General features: G+C 38.8%; 1 protein-coding gene across 1 annotated transcript in view; it reads left to right on the top strand.

Moving 5' to 3' along the window:
- PPIL2 (peptidylprolyl isomerase (cyclophilin)-like 2) overlaps positions 1–15,346 on the top strand; it is a gene marked incomplete at its 5' end in the record, with an annotated part of 71,439 nt that overhangs the window by 16,151 nt on the left and 39,942 nt on the right. The window contains 4 exons of the mRNA XM_010072400.1: positions 1,208–1,299; positions 3,076–3,165; positions 12,367–12,442; positions 13,822–13,982. Of these exons, the coding sequence (XP_010070702.1) occupies positions 1,208–1,299; positions 3,076–3,165; positions 12,367–12,442; positions 13,822–13,982 (419 nt within the window). The remainder of the gene's footprint in view (positions 1–1,207; positions 1,300–3,075; positions 3,166–12,366; positions 12,443–13,821; positions 13,983–15,346) is intronic.

Raw genomic sequence — 15,346 nt, 5'->3', positions numbered from 1 at the left:
GGTCTTCACATATTGCAGTTTCTTCCATTTAGTGGACCCTCCTTAGCTGAATACCTTTTGTCCAGGTCAACAAGTGCCCTCAGCAGCTCTGCTTTTGCTAGAACTGAAAACATGCCAATTTGCTCTTTTTGAAGCAACTGGAGTGAGGCCTCACATCTTACCAGTGTGTTTCTGTATCCATCAGTTGGGCCATACCCTAATGCCACTTCTAGAAATCCCTTTCTAAACTTCAGAATTTCTGAACTTCTGAATTTCAGACCCTTGTGGTAACAGCTTTCCTTCAGCTCTGGTGGCATCAACAGAAACAGTCCTCAGCTTTTAATTGCATCTGCATGCTGGAGGTCGGGGTGCCTCCTCTGGCTGATCAGTGATCGGTAAATACTCTGTAGGTGCTCACCTCTCCTGTCTCTGCAGGTGCTGGGAGCAGCCTCTGTTCTGGTCTCCCTGCTGGGTTTGATTTTCAGATGGTAATTAGGAAAAAAAGAACCACATAGGCCCAACCTATTTCAAAAATCTCACCCAAACCCCCAGGTCTAGCAAACTGATCAAGTATTAATAACCTTCTTCTAATTGCTTTCTGCTGAGATCATCCAGACATTTTTCTTTTTCCTCATAGATTGCCTTCCATCAGTTTGCTTGTTGTTGACTTGCTTAATATTTATGCTGACCCTCCTGGGAAAATTCACAGCTTGATTAGAGCAGAAGCTGGGTTCCTTATTGAATAACGTGCTCAGATTTAATGGCAGTCTGCTTGCCACATTTGAATACAAAATGCTCTCTTCTCCTAAAAGCACAACAGCTACTGTGAACTTTTTCGTTGGATGTAAGCTAAACTTTTATTCCTGGGGACAGCACTGAAAATAGAGCGCTGGGCATGTTACGAGGGACAGGCTCATGCTCTCAAATAGAGCTTTGATTACAACGATAACAATTATATTGTGTTACTTCATAGATATCAAGCAAATTGGACAAAGTTGTGTGTTGAGGGATTGAAGGCACTGATTGCAAAACTGCATTTTTGTAGTTTGCTTTAGAATTCTCTTAAGTGTTACTTTTTCTATTTGGCACTGAAGAATCAAAGCATAGTTAAAACACCATTAAATACACACTAACGTTACACTTCATTTAAAAAAATAATGTAAATCAGGTATTTCAAAAAAGTTGCAGTGACTTCATGCCATATTTAAACTTTTTTCCCCTTCATTAGGTAAATACCACTGTCCAGTGCTGTTTACTGTATTCACCAATAACTCCCATATCGTGGCCATCAAGACAACTGGAAATGTGTTTGCCTATGAGGTGGGTTCACTGTTGTATTTCATTATTAATATTTTATACTTGATAGATTTCATTCAAAATCACAAAATGCTTTAGAAAGGTAGGCATATTTTACTGTTGTTCTACAGCCAGGGAAATTAAAAGTACAAGGACATGAACAGACTTCACAAATTGTTGCCTGACTTTTGCCTTCAGAATTCGAACAACCCTAGAATATGATTTGAAAGTTATTTTTAAAACCTTTTCGTAAGTTCATCTGCATGCACTGAATCTTGTATACCAAAATGAGTAGCTTTTATATGCTCCTTAGTTGAATTAATAGACAGATCTTCTGTTGTCTTCTTTGTGATACAGTCATCACCAAAACACAAATTGCCTCATTTCTATTCATATCAATGAATAAAAAAGAGTATTTAAACTGGAGCTGGCGAAAGAGCAGAGAGAATGCCTTAATGGACACTTGAACTGCATTTTTATTTGTGTTTTGGGAACAGCTGTGTGAACCCAGGTGAATTTTAGTTGTGACCTTGTTTGCATAGTCCGTACTGTAAAAGCAAGGTTTATTTATTTTTCAGTAACAAATAAATCTTCCAATTAATTAATCCATATCCAGTGTTGTAAAAAGTCTGAAGACTGCAACATCTGCTTTTTGAAATCTGCTGATGGGAAATCCCATCAGGACTTTGGAATACTGAGAGAGGAACAAGTTGAAAGCATTACAATCAAGGAAGAGGCTGGATTCATCATGTTTTTGAAAACTTGCTCTGTTGTAGTTGAACTGTCTTCAGTCCAGCTGTGAGAGCAGTCAAGAGTAGGTGAAAATAGAAAATATTCTCTGTTCCTTCTGGAAGCACGATGTTTTGGTTGCTGTGGTTAAAAGGCAAGAATGAGTTTAAGAGTAGCCTTTGTTATACGCTTGCTGATATTGTAAAACTATTGCTCAGTTTGCTACAATTTCTAATATTGGGATTCCTAAACAAGCTGTGCCAAGAGGGTTCATTTCTCATGTGGTGTTTCAGTTGAAGCAATAGCACTCGGCGGTTTGTTATAAGCACAGAATTAATTTACTAAAAAATATAATCCCTTCCGTCTGAGGAAAATAAAGGACACTTGGGTGAATAAGATAGATTCCATTTTTTTGCAGGTAGACCTCCATAGTCGACTCTGCATGATGTGTTTGTTCGTGACAGCAAAGCATTTATTCCGCATTGATTCTCACTCTGAAATAGCACACTGCTGCTTTGTTGAGCATCATTTAATTTTCTCAGGTGAACAGAAGCGTTGCTGCAGGCATGGTGCAGCCGTCAGGGCGGACAGAGCACAAGGGGCTAATGCAACTGCTGTTGGACGAGCTGGCCTGGGACACGTGTGTCTGCCAGAGGGGTGCTGACAGTGGGGGAGATGTGGGCCCCTTGTTAAAGCTGCTTGTCTTATACTGTCTGTAAAGTACTTCACTTAGAAAACTGCAAGCAAGATTTTTCAGTTTTATCAGTACTTTTATGATGAATTTGTTAAAACGATATGCATAACAATAGAATGGAGACTGCAAGGTTCTTTTTTTTTAAAAAAAAAAAAGCAAACCACACAAAACTTGAGTTTTGTAGGGATGAAAGACAAAAGCTTCTCATCTGTTAAAGCACACAATGGAGATATTGCGGCTGCCAGTTGAGAACGAAAGGTGAAATTGTTTTCTTTGTCTCTTGTACTTTAAAGTTGTATTGGTATCGCATATTTACTTGTAATAATTACACATTACAATCCAGTTTTTAATATCTGTGAATTTTGCCTGGCCGTTAGGCAGTTGAACAGCTGAACATAAAACCAAAGAGCTACAAGGATCTTTTGACAGATGAGCCCTTCACTCGGCAAGACATCGTGACGCTGCAGGTAAACTTTTCTCCCTGTTACGTGTCTTGTCATACCTATTTTTTGCAGAGGATGAAATGTTGCTATGTACACTGTTGCGGCAGGAATCCAGAGTAATTGAACAGAGAAACATTGTCTGTGTGTGCGTCTTGGAGATGGCTAGGAGGTGAATTGGTGTGTTTTCTTTGTTACCCAGATGAGCCACAGAGATGCCGTATAACTTAGAGCTTGACAAATCTGTAGAGTGATTATTGTGTGCCTTGTAGATAAGCAGGTTGTTGAACTTTGTAAATTGAAGGAGGAAAAAAAAAGGTGCACAGAAAAAAGTCAAGGATGCCATGTTAAAATGGGATTTTTGACAAATGTATTTGCAGTTGCTCACTATTTCAGTGTATCCAACTGAATAGAAGATCTTGTGCGTAATTGTAGGTTTTAAATATAAAACTACACATAAGATTTTGGGTTTTTTCTGTTAATCTTTAGATGAAAATTGCTGTGACACTTCTGATTTATTGTGAGACTTAACAGAAGTGCATTGGGAAAAGACTGGGTAGAAGAAAGGGAAAGATATGTCCAGAATCATCTTCAGCTCTAGACAGCCAACGGTGCATGGTCCATGTTATCAAAAGAAACATGAAGAAAAAAGAATGTGAAGTATGTAATCTTTTAGGAAGTGGACATGTTATGTTAAGACTGAAGTTGATTGTGCATCTTACTCTTTTGAAGATTCCTAAAAGAGTCAAAGCTTCAGAAAAGCATTTTTTACAGAATGTTTCTCTAAATGTAGAATAAAATAAGCATCAAACCAGAGGATTTTCTTTAACTGCTTGCTTAGAATTATTTTCTTCTCAATAGATACCAGTGTTGGTCTTTTACTGATTTTAAGAGAATTAAAACCTAAATTGAAACAGCATTGTAAATGTCAGAGTGTAGAAGATACTTATTTACAGATGTAGTTTAGTATCAAAAGATCTAAAACTTTTGTTTAAAAGTAGGCATTTTTAAGCTTGCATGATTTCAAAATAAGGAAAAAAAGATTCCAGGTTCATTGTTACTGGAGTCATGAGTTAGTATGCATCTCATGAACAGTTAATTGCCACTAACCAAGACTAATGCAGTCTAATTTGAATAGAAAAATATTTTTCATTGATGTCTAAATTTAAATGAAATGCATCCCTTCTTCCCTACTCCCAGTGCTGAACAGCGTGTTTATAAATATTTTTCCTCTATTCCTTTGGGCTTATGGCTCTTCAAGCTAATGCAACAAAGTAAAATGTTTTTAATCCAATGGAAGCAAAAACCATAGCTTTTTCAGATTGTGAAAGCTCAATAGAATGTTACTTGAATGTAACTGCATGATTGCTAATGGATTTGGAATGGTAAAAAAAGGCAATGTGAGTGACTAAAATGTTTCTGTGCATCAGTATGGAAAAACAATTTTTTTTTGACAAATAATTGAAATGTGCAGTCATTTAAAAATATTTTTGTATGTTTTGTAGGTTTGGAATTGAATGTATGTATAAAGAGTGTGTTCCTGCTACTCTCCTAGCCTTGATTTTTCACAAAAGCAAACAGATTCCATAGTGCCCTAAATCTCAAAATGCAATAGCTAGCAATTCAGATGTTCCCTATGTGGATTTTTGTCAATGTTTTTCACCTTCATTCTGTTCTTGACATGTTGGGTTTCTGTCTTGCTTAGAGGAATATGTCCGTTAACAGAAACTAAGTAGGTGATGATAGGTGTGCCGTCACTGTGCCAGCTACGCAGAGCTCACGGCCATACGTAGCCTGTACCTTTCTTACGTCCATTTAGGATGATGTTCATAATGTGTGAGTAGAGTGTTCCTCCTAAATAAACAACTCATTATGGGTTGCTGTTAACTGAACTTCTGTAGAGTGCAATCTTGTGGTATACTCTTCTCAAATAAATTTAGAAATAGCAAAGCTGCCCCCATTTTGGGATTGGACTGGAAGAGATTTTGACCATCCGAATGCTGTTAACCAGCTGAAGTTTCACCCTTCACCCAATTAGTTTTAAAATATTTTTTTCAAAAAGTGATTTTCAAGAAGCAGGTTAGAATGGCTTTGGGGTGCTAAGCGAGAATAGGAGCCATTTAGTGCGCTGCACAACACCCGCTGCAACCTGCATGTAAATTGTCAAAAGTCAGACCAATGTCTCCTGTACAAGCTCCCTTGTTGACAGCACTGCGGGCGGCTTGGTGGCTTCGCGCTGCCAGGCTCTGCCACATGGGGCTTTGTTTCTTAGCCAGAGTTCGTGACTGCAATCTGTTGTGTTTCAATTTGTGGCTCTAGAGCTCTATCCCAAATCCTGCTTCTCTTAAAAACCTTTCAGTGCTGTGTTGAAATTTATCATTTTGTTGTTTTTCCATTCCCCTGAATAAATTGAGTACTGTGGTGTCTGAGAAGCTGGGGTTGAGGCTGAGTTGGTAACGGTGACCCTGCTGTTTGGCAGAAAGATAGATATAAAGGAAGGTGCTATAAAAACTTTCTTTCCTTTGCAAATAACAGCTGAATAGGACTGTCTGTAATAGCTGTGTTTATCAATAGAAAATAGCATTTTCAGAGGTTGACTCTGAATGTCCTAGGAAGCACACGGGGTACCTGTATTTGATCATGAAATACAACATGATAAATGGAAAATTTGAATAATGTATGTTTACAGATTATTTGTATGATCACATTTTTCCTTTTGATACATAAAGGCCAATCCTACAGCTGCTAGGGATGTTCTTTTAGCAGAATAGCAATTGACTTCAAACTTGACCTCTCTCTCTCCTAATGTATAAAATTAAAAACAAAGCCAAAAAAATCTGCTCTTTCCAGAAGAGAGAATTGCATTAAATTATTTGTTCTGTTCGTAGTGCTAAACATTATTCAAACACTAATCGTAATCCATCTCTGTTACCTTTTCTGGTAAGCGCCATCTCAGCTGGTCACTTTTGATTTTAGTGATAGTTATTTGTGTCCTATTGCTATTAAGTTTACGTGTTAAAAAGGACAAATTATTTTGGATCTGGAACTAAAAAAAGTAAAATTACAACTTCAGTTGTTAATAATGCTTAGATCCAAGAAGTGGTTAATGATGCTATCCTAGATCTATGATGTGCTTCTCTTTGTAAAGGAATCCGCAGTGCTTCCTGCACCGACATATCCAGAAATTGCTTTTTTCCCTGCAAATGCAAATGTCCTGGGGTAGAGCATGGCAGTTTTTCATCAACATATGGTGGTATTAGCCAGCCCCTCAGGGCAGGAGGTAAAGAATAATACCTTATCCTGGTGTGTGAGACACATTACCGAAACTGGAATGTAGTTACTCAGGCAAAAGATGTCATGGACTCTGGTTTAATATCTTGCTGATAATGACAGAAACACACGTGACATTATTCCAGGTGAAACCCTTCCTAGACACCATTAGTCTTAGTATGACTGTATTTTTTGAGAATGTAGCTCTTTACCTCCAGGCTGATATTTTATTTTCTTAGCTGCATGATCTTGCCACAAACTCAGGTCAAGCTTTCCATGTCTGACAGTGCAGGCTTTCTATCTTCTCTCTCCTTACAGTTTATCATTATTTCAGATAATTTTTCTCTGAACTATACTGGTTCCTATCTCTTCTAAATAGACTGTGGCTATTGTATTTTTTCCATGTTTCTCATAACTCTACACCCACTTGTATTCTTTCACCCTGAATGATGATCAGCTCAGCCTAGCTTAGCATCCCTTGCAAATGTCATGAATGTGCTTCCAGCTGACAGACAGCTCAAGTACTTCAAGATTTGTTAGTTATACTTAATGGGTGATGTATGATGTAAAGCACTCAGGGACAGCGAATTTGTAAAGGAAGGCTGGTATTGTTGAAGCTTGTTTGCACTGTTCTTACCTCCCTTTTCTGTTTCAAATTCTGGTATGTTGCTGTTTATTTTTTTACTTTGCAATTGTTTTAAAGGTAGGATTTAGTATGGCTTTGTAAGAGTTTTGATATAATAAGATTGCATTAGACTCTGAGAACCAGGTGATCCTTTCAGTCCTATGTTTTACAGGTTTTCAGCTAGTTTTCCATCTAAATGACTAACCTTGTTTAACCTAATTTGAAGTAATCATCCAAGTAAATTTTTGGGGGGTGTAATTCAGTGTTGGATCTCAAGGTCTGCTGTCCAGCATTTAACCTTTGCGACAAAATCTGGTCAAAACAGTCTCGTAGAAATTATGATTAATTATTGTTACTGTAAATTCCATGTGTGTTTCAATCTTATATTTTGCAAATTATTCTTTGTGTAATGATGTGGAACGTAATAGCAGGCACATAAATGGATTCTGTTGTATAACAGTGGGCAGGCTGAAGCAAGTGCCTGCCTCAGCTCAAGATGCATTGGGAGGAACAAGGTCAGGTAAAACCTTACTGGACACGGTGGTGGGCTCTGACAGCCCTGTGGACTTCTTCCCATCACAAGAAGCGGGAGACGGTCCTGAGGAGAGGGAAGTAAGAATGCTGGGATAGCTTGCTTTCACATCCCATTGGGTAGGGAGGGTTCAGAGGAACTGAAAACAACTTCAGCCAACCAGAAACCACAGCTCTCAAGTTTGTGAAGATACAGAACAAATTATCGCTGCTCTTGGAATCTCTTAGAAGCTATTGCTGGGCTGTGTGCTGGCAGGGAGGGGATTTAATGAGAAGTGTGGCTCTGCTCAGCAGCAGTTCTTGCAGGTAAAGCAGAGGCAGATGTGGTCTCTTCCTCTTCGTCGGAAGAATTGCTATAAACCCCCCGACCCTGTTGTGCCAGCAGTAATAGGCACAGTCCTCTGACGGCAGCCTGCTGAAAGCCTTCCCCAATAGATGCACGCTAACAAATGCATCTGCTTTACACTGCAGAAATGGAGGGGTGCTCCTGGGAGAAATAACTAGAGATTAAAAAAAAAGTCTGGTAGAATGCAAACAGGTTTTCTGTCGTTAAAGGGGAAAAAAAGGCTCATACTGTAATGTGCTTCCTTATGTCAGTTTTATTGTTTCTGTACAGCCTGATCAGCCATGGACAAGACACGGTTCCCGACAAGCTGTTAAACACCATAGGCATTTGTGGCAGGAAGCATAACTAATGAGCAAAGTTGGAGGTAGCTGAGCTGCACACTGTTAATTGATATTTCACTCCTCAGCTCTTTCTCGTTTGCTCTTTGTGTGACAGAAGGTCAGAGCAGATTTCCTCTCGGTTGTGGGTGAGGGCTCTTTGAGGACAAATCCTGCACCGGTGCATGTGCAGAATGGCTGGTTAAGAAGTGGCATGTTGGGCTGTGGTCGGCGTATGAGATGCTCGATCTCAGCCTTAGGGTGGGAGGGAGAGTGTGGTCTGGATCCAGAGAGAAAATCCAAAGCTGTAGGTATTCTTCAGCCCAGGCAAAGTTCTTGAGGACTCTTTGAGTTTTCAAAGCTTAAACGACAGCTGGTGATTGTTTGGAAAGCAATCATGTCATTTTATTAAAATAATTTGAGAACTTAAGTTTAACATTCCTCGAATCAGGCTTTGTCGTGGGAGATACTATGATTTTTACACTTCTATGTTTTGTTGTTTGAAGGTAACAGTCCTGAAGATAATTAGGGGTGCAGTATGGCTGACTAAAGGGTAAGAAAGGAGCCAGGCATCAAAGAAATCACACGGTCTAAAACTGTGCTGGTTTTAACCTGCTCTTCTGGGGAGTTGTGTCTATGGTGTTTCAGGTTAATGGGGTTTAAGCTATTTCCCTAAGTAGGTGAAACTGGAAAATGATTGGAAAAAAATAAGTGGAAAATAACCTTGAGATCAGTTGTTTTCAAAACTCAGCTTTCAGGAGAACATCAAATATGAGATTTTTAATAGTCACGATAGTTAGCGACCCTTTGAAGTCTGTATCCATGTTAGTAACGTGCTAAACTTTAACTTATGCTTTGTAACCTTAATAAGAAAGACCCTGAGACTGCCACCCATGGAAATTTGAATACATGTTTTTAAACATGCTAAGACAAACAAAAGTAGGCCAGTTTACTCTTTATGGTTCATTTTCCTTTCTGGTTTCTGTGCACTGATACAGAACTCCAGGCTTTTGGCTTTTAGGCCTTTGCCTTAGCAGGATTGGGAGCATCCCTGGGGCCCAGCCCTGCTCTGACCAGGAGAGGCCGTTAACTCATTGGAGCTCCAGGCTTTGACCATGTGGGTATGCGAATCTGCCCGTCCCTTCGGGGTCTCTGCTCTGATTCTGTGCCCAGTAACTGTCATGGATGCAACAAGAGGAACTTGGCAGGCTGATGATTAGTGTTTAGACAGTTTTCTTCCTGAAGTGAAGTGTCTGAAGAATGTGTGTACTTTTAAGATTTACATAGACCTACCTTAAAAAAATGTGTATCTGTGTTGTAGGGCTTGTTGCCATCAATAAGGAAATTCTTTGTGTCCTCTGCAGTACAGGCTGGACTGGTCAGATGTGTTTCTGCTCTTGGGGGTGGTGGATGCAAATGGTATCTTGTGTTTAAGTTGATATTCACCACGGGACTGTCACAATTAATGTGTGTGTGTTTATCTAATTCTAGTCAAACTTCTCCTTGTGTAACATGATGCTGTATTTTCAAGGGAGGGATCAGTATGTCAACCACTTGTCCTAGGTATCCTGTGCCAGATGACACTCAAATTTCAACCTGAGGATCCATTTTTGAGGCTTTTTCCACTGACAGAGGGAAGCCAGTTTTGGAGTAGGCGCGTGGGTTGTCTGCCTTCTCAATGCGTGACGGGGCTCCGGCTTTGCAGAATCAGGAGCACAAGGGACACCACTGTAAATCAAACCCTTGTTGAGGTTTCCGTTTGAACAAATGGCCCACCCAAATGTGACGAAGGACCCTGTGCAGAGGACCTTGGTCTCTGTTCTGGGGTTTGGGGTTGTCTCAGGTCTCTCAGGAAGCAGATGGACGGCTGGAGTCTCCAGGGAGAGGGAGCTGCCCTTTGCCTCTGATGTCCTTCGCACCATGATGGGTGTGTTCCCTATGGGCAGAAACCCCTCGCAGGGAAGAAGACTGTAAATGTTTTTTGCTGGAGTTGCTCAATGCCTGTGATGAGGCTGGTTAAGCCAGTAAACGTTTGAATGAACTGTGGCTGTGAAACAGTTTGAACTAATCTGAGTCGTGGTACCCTGAGCACATACCAGTTGGTTTCATAAGGCACTGGCCGTTGTGATGTCCTTTTATTTCTTTTTCAACAATCAATAAATCAGTCAATCAGGAAGCTTTATTTAGAGGAATATAGTGAAGGTGTTTTCTGGTTCATCTTTTCTGCTGTCTCCTGCCCTCCCTCTTGTCCACGAAAAGTTGGTTTCAGGCGTCAGTCTTGCCCTTCAGCTTTGCCACGAACAGCAGATGTGTGGATTGCTATAAATCCATTTGTCTCTATTAATATTAATACATAGATTATTTTTCCCCTTTCCCGGAAAGGGTAAGCAGTCTCACTTTCTTCACCTTTTGTGGTGGTACGTTTATGTGAAAGGCAATGATATCTGTCTGCGAAAGCTCGTGATTACTGAAGAGTATTTGGGAGGAGGAAACCTGCATCTTCTGGAAACACACCAAGCCCTTTCTCTAGATTTTCTCCATGCATCTTGTTGACTGTCAGAGTGCAAGGCTGAAATTATCTCTATTCATACACACATAAATATCTGTGTGAGGTAATAAATAATAAAAACACCTGAGTGCCGGTGTCAGAGGATCCAAAAATGGTAAAAAACAGGTCCAAATTTCCTATTCTTTAGTAGTTTTGTTTAAAGATTGTGTTTCTAATGAAAGATCTTAAAGATAAAATATATTTTTCTTTTTTTCTTTTTTCTATTTTTTTTTTTTTTTTGGCAGTCCATGTCTTAATGAAGCTCTGTTGGAGGGGTATAGTGGGGCAGGAAACAACAGAACTGATTACATGCTGGTTGGGAAAGGGGACAGCAGAAAGCCAGGAGGTCATCATTAGGGTGCAGAATCACACATCTTAATTTCATCAATGTGCTTTGGTTTTACTACTGGCAGTAAAACTAAAAATGCACTCTCTGGTGGAAGCATACCATTTCAGGGATGAATGAAAAGCATAATTAGATCATTTAATAAGTGATGGAGCTACCAGCTCTACTTGTATTACTCATTACTTTTAGCAGAGCTGGAATTGTTGGAACTTCTTGCCAACAGTGGTGGTCTGAGAAGCTTTTACAATTTATTGGGGATATTCATGTCAGTGTCATAGTTCTTTGCATAATATGTTGCTTATTTTTATCCTGAAATGGAAACTATTGCATATTATTAAGATATTTTTATATTTTAGATTTTGAATTGTTTTATGTAAGGTAGAATTTCCAGAAATCACTGGGCATTCTGAGCTGTGTTTTGACCTTTCTGTGCTGCAGAGGAGCTTGAGGACAAAACCTTGAAGTCATTGTAAGAAGAGGATTAAGGACTGTTTAATAATAATGTAATCTAACCTAGATCACCAGTAGGCATTCATTTTCTCACTCTAAGAAAAGGTCAAAGTTATGCAGAAGTTGCCTAGAGATAATATAAAGACTCACGGTGAATGGACTGTGTATTTTTGCTGTTTTCCTTGAGTAGTCCCTCAATAGAGTTTTCACAATACCACTTTTTGCTGTTTTTTAAATTTTTTTTTTCTGTAATTCTGTAAGCACAGATTTCACTATTTAAAAAAAATTACGATCAAAATATTCTAACTGCAAAGACTTGCTCTGAGGTTTCTTTGTATTTTGAAATGCATTATGAAAGTTCCCAGAGCATGTGCAGCTCAGGCACGCTGTTATAAATAGAAGAAGATAGGAAATGTGAATTTGCATAGGTCTGAGACCAAACCACAGAACGAAGGAGAGAATCAGGGGATTGCAGCTCCTCATCCTTTCTTCTCGCTAGGATACTGTAGACTCAGCTGAATTATGTTAGTAACTTCTGTAGGCAAAATATGTGTAATATTATATTTGGGACTAAATTTCAGACACCTAAGTAGCCTACTGTGAACAGGCTCATCGCTGATGTTGGTTGGGCTTGATTACTTTATATTTTTTTCATTTTTCTGTGGTTTGGGGAGTATGGAAGATTTTCTGTCTCTCTGTTTATTATGGTGGTGTCTGCCCTTCAAACTAGTCTGTTGCATGGAATGGGTGCCTAGCAAGCTCTCTGATATTTGGTTTTTTAATTATTAATTTCAGGATCCAACAAACTTGGATAAATTCAATGTCTCAAACTTCTTTCATGTTAAGAACAACATAAAAGTAATTGATCCAGGTAAGGATGAATTGAAGGTAGGCTGAAGAAACACCAGCCCAGATATGCAAATTTTAAAGCTGACGTTATGGAATTGACACTGTTTTCTGGATGGACATCCCTCGGTGGCTAGTGGTAGCTTTGAAAGCTTCTTGGAAACATGAATAACTTGTTGTGACTGTGCCTTTCACATCAAAAGGTGTTAACAAATTTTGAAGCAAAGGTATGATTCTTTGAGAAATCACTAACTGCTTCTATTGAGTGCTGTGTAAGCACAGAAAGCTTTCCATATCCTCTAAGAGTAAGTAGATGAGAGAGAATTGAGAAGAGGAAGAAAAATAATTTGCCAACAGGTCCATTAGCGTTGTAACAGAACCAAGACAAGGAAACCTATGTCTTCTCATACCTGTCTGTATTGCCCATCCCTCTGTCTAGATAACAACGGTCATCTTCTGAGTTAGAGATTGATACAGATTTTTCTAAAATAGTCCAGAAATTATTTGAATAATAAAATGCCTTTTTTCCTTTCTAGATATTGCAACTAGGAAATTTACTTCTCAGTTATTTTGTGATTCTTTAATAGCTAAATAGTTTATAATATCTGCTAATATTAAATTGCTGAAGGAAAAAAAATTCTTACCTTTGCCCTTGTGGTTTCCTTTAGAAATGTTTCTAATAAGGTCTAATTACTGATTCTAAGCATGGTGTGTTTTTCTGAGTCTTATTATGCTAATCTCTTTTGAAAAAAAAAAAAAAAGCTACTAGTTCTGTAAGCAAGCATCTCTCTTTCTATTTATCCACTAAAAATAAGTGGATATTATCTCAGAAATGGAATATATAGTACTCAGCAAATAGTAGGCATACCAAGACAGAGAACAAGTAAAACTTGTAAAAATAAAAAAAAAAAATTAAAATCAAATTCCACAGTCCAGTCCACCAGCCTCCTACCCCTGGTATCACATTAAAGATCTGATCTTGGGATTTTTGCATCACAGGCCTGGCCATTCAGTCAGGAGACAAAAGACAGAAATTTCTATTGTATGCAACTGTATCTTGTCTTTATCATTCTATAAAAATTTTACAAGATTTGTATGAACTAATTTCTAGTGGTTTCAAATAAATTTTTTGCAGCAGTTGATTTGAAATTGTTTTTTTCTTTTGTTATACTTCATCATATTGGCATTTATTGTGCTATATTTCAAGTTACACTGTCATTAGTGTTATGCATTGCTCTTTGTTACTGTTTCTGCAGGAATAAATATCGTTTCTAGACCTTTTTATTTAAAAAAAAAAGTAGAAGTAATATCTGGAAGATTTTGTATAACTAGATATGTAGTAAACTGAACAACCAAATTGATTTTTTCTTTTAATTGTGAATGATTTAACTTTGTCTTATCTAGATGCGGAAAAAGCAAAATTAGATCCATCTTACTATTTGAAAAATACCAACACAGAGACCCGGGAGACTTTACTGGAGCTTTATAAGGAATTCAAAGGTGATGATATTCTAGCAGCTACTATGAAGGCTCCTGAAAAGAAGAAAGTGGATAAGCTGAATGCAGTAAGTTGATTTAATTTGTAGTTTGACACTGATTGGCTTTCGAAAATGGTAATAGATGTTTTTCAGCTTAGAGGCCAAATTGCAGTATAAACAGTGTGTTTTCTGCTACATGGAAATTGGTCATAGGTGAGAATCTGGGAGTCATATTGGGATTCCTTAGAAATATGTTGGATGTGTCAGTGAGTTTCTCTTTCTTAAATCATTCTAAATGCACCTAAACATTTTAGAAATGGAGCACAATAAGGAGGAATCTTTATGATGTTGGCAGAACTTTTTTTCCCAGGTTGTAATCTCTTGCTTTGAATTTGTTTATCATTGCTTCCTGCAGTTATTGGCAGAGAGAACACACCTTAAGGGCAGTGCAAGTGAATAATTTCTGGTGTGGGCAAATATATAAATCATCCACAGCTGCTTCTCCATTTTTTCCACTGGAATGCAGGATTTTTAGTGGAATATTTTAAAGGATATTCTTCCAGGTACATATTACTGGGTGTTCATGGTTGTCAAGAGAAACAATTCATCTGCATCTAGATATCCAACATCAAAGGCTGTTTGAAATGGGCAAGACAGAGTATTTTTCTTTCCTCTCATAATTCTGGGCTATATATGTCTTCGTGCTTTGATTACACTTACATTAAAACGAATAGCAATGCAGCATATGTGTTTGAATGACGAGGCTTCGTGACAGATGAGGGAGTGTACGTGACCGAGGAGTAGGATCACATTTGCCCCTTTTTCAGGGCATCGTAGTGTTCTAAGGAAACAAAAGATGTAGGGAGGAAAAAAAGAGGTGAGAGACAACAATGAGCTCTGCACATGTTGGAGAGTCCGACTGTCAGCTAACAATGTGGATGGGCATGACTCTAAACCTGCACAGGATGCCCTGTAACCTTATGGACAGAGCGTTGGCCTCACCTGGAGTCTTTACAGCCGTCACCCCAGAGCCGCTAAACGTTATTTCCAGCTTTATTAGATCTTTGTAATTTACTACAAAATCCATGAGTGACATTCACATTTCCTTTCTGCGGGAGGATTACAAAGCTCAGAACAGACATTGGGACCCACGGGGCAGTGCCTCTGCACGCAGAAGAGCCGTGTGTGGGAGGGGGCTGGTTTGCTTTCCTCTGCAGTATCTCTGTGGTTCATTGGATTTTCTTTCCACTTACTCAGCAACATTGGAGAATTTTACAGATGTCTTGCCAGCAGTGCTCCTTTCATACCTCCACCTGTGGGCATACAAATAAATTCTGATAATAGAATATTTGCATAATGATGCATTAAACTGTAGTGGAAGCAACAAACCCTTTCAGCTCAGCGCATGGGCACCTTAACTAGAGCTTCCTCAGAGCGAATGTTATGGATAA

This window comes from Pterocles gutturalis, unplaced genomic scaffold (genome assembly GCF_000699245.1).
Source record: "Pterocles gutturalis isolate BGI_N339 unplaced genomic scaffold, ASM69924v1 scaffold6662, whole genome shotgun sequence".
In the NCBI taxonomy this organism is placed as follows: Eukaryota; Metazoa; Chordata; class Aves; order Pterocliformes; family Pteroclidae; genus Pterocles; species Pterocles gutturalis.
This window is presented reverse-complemented; position numbering and strand designations above follow the sequence as displayed.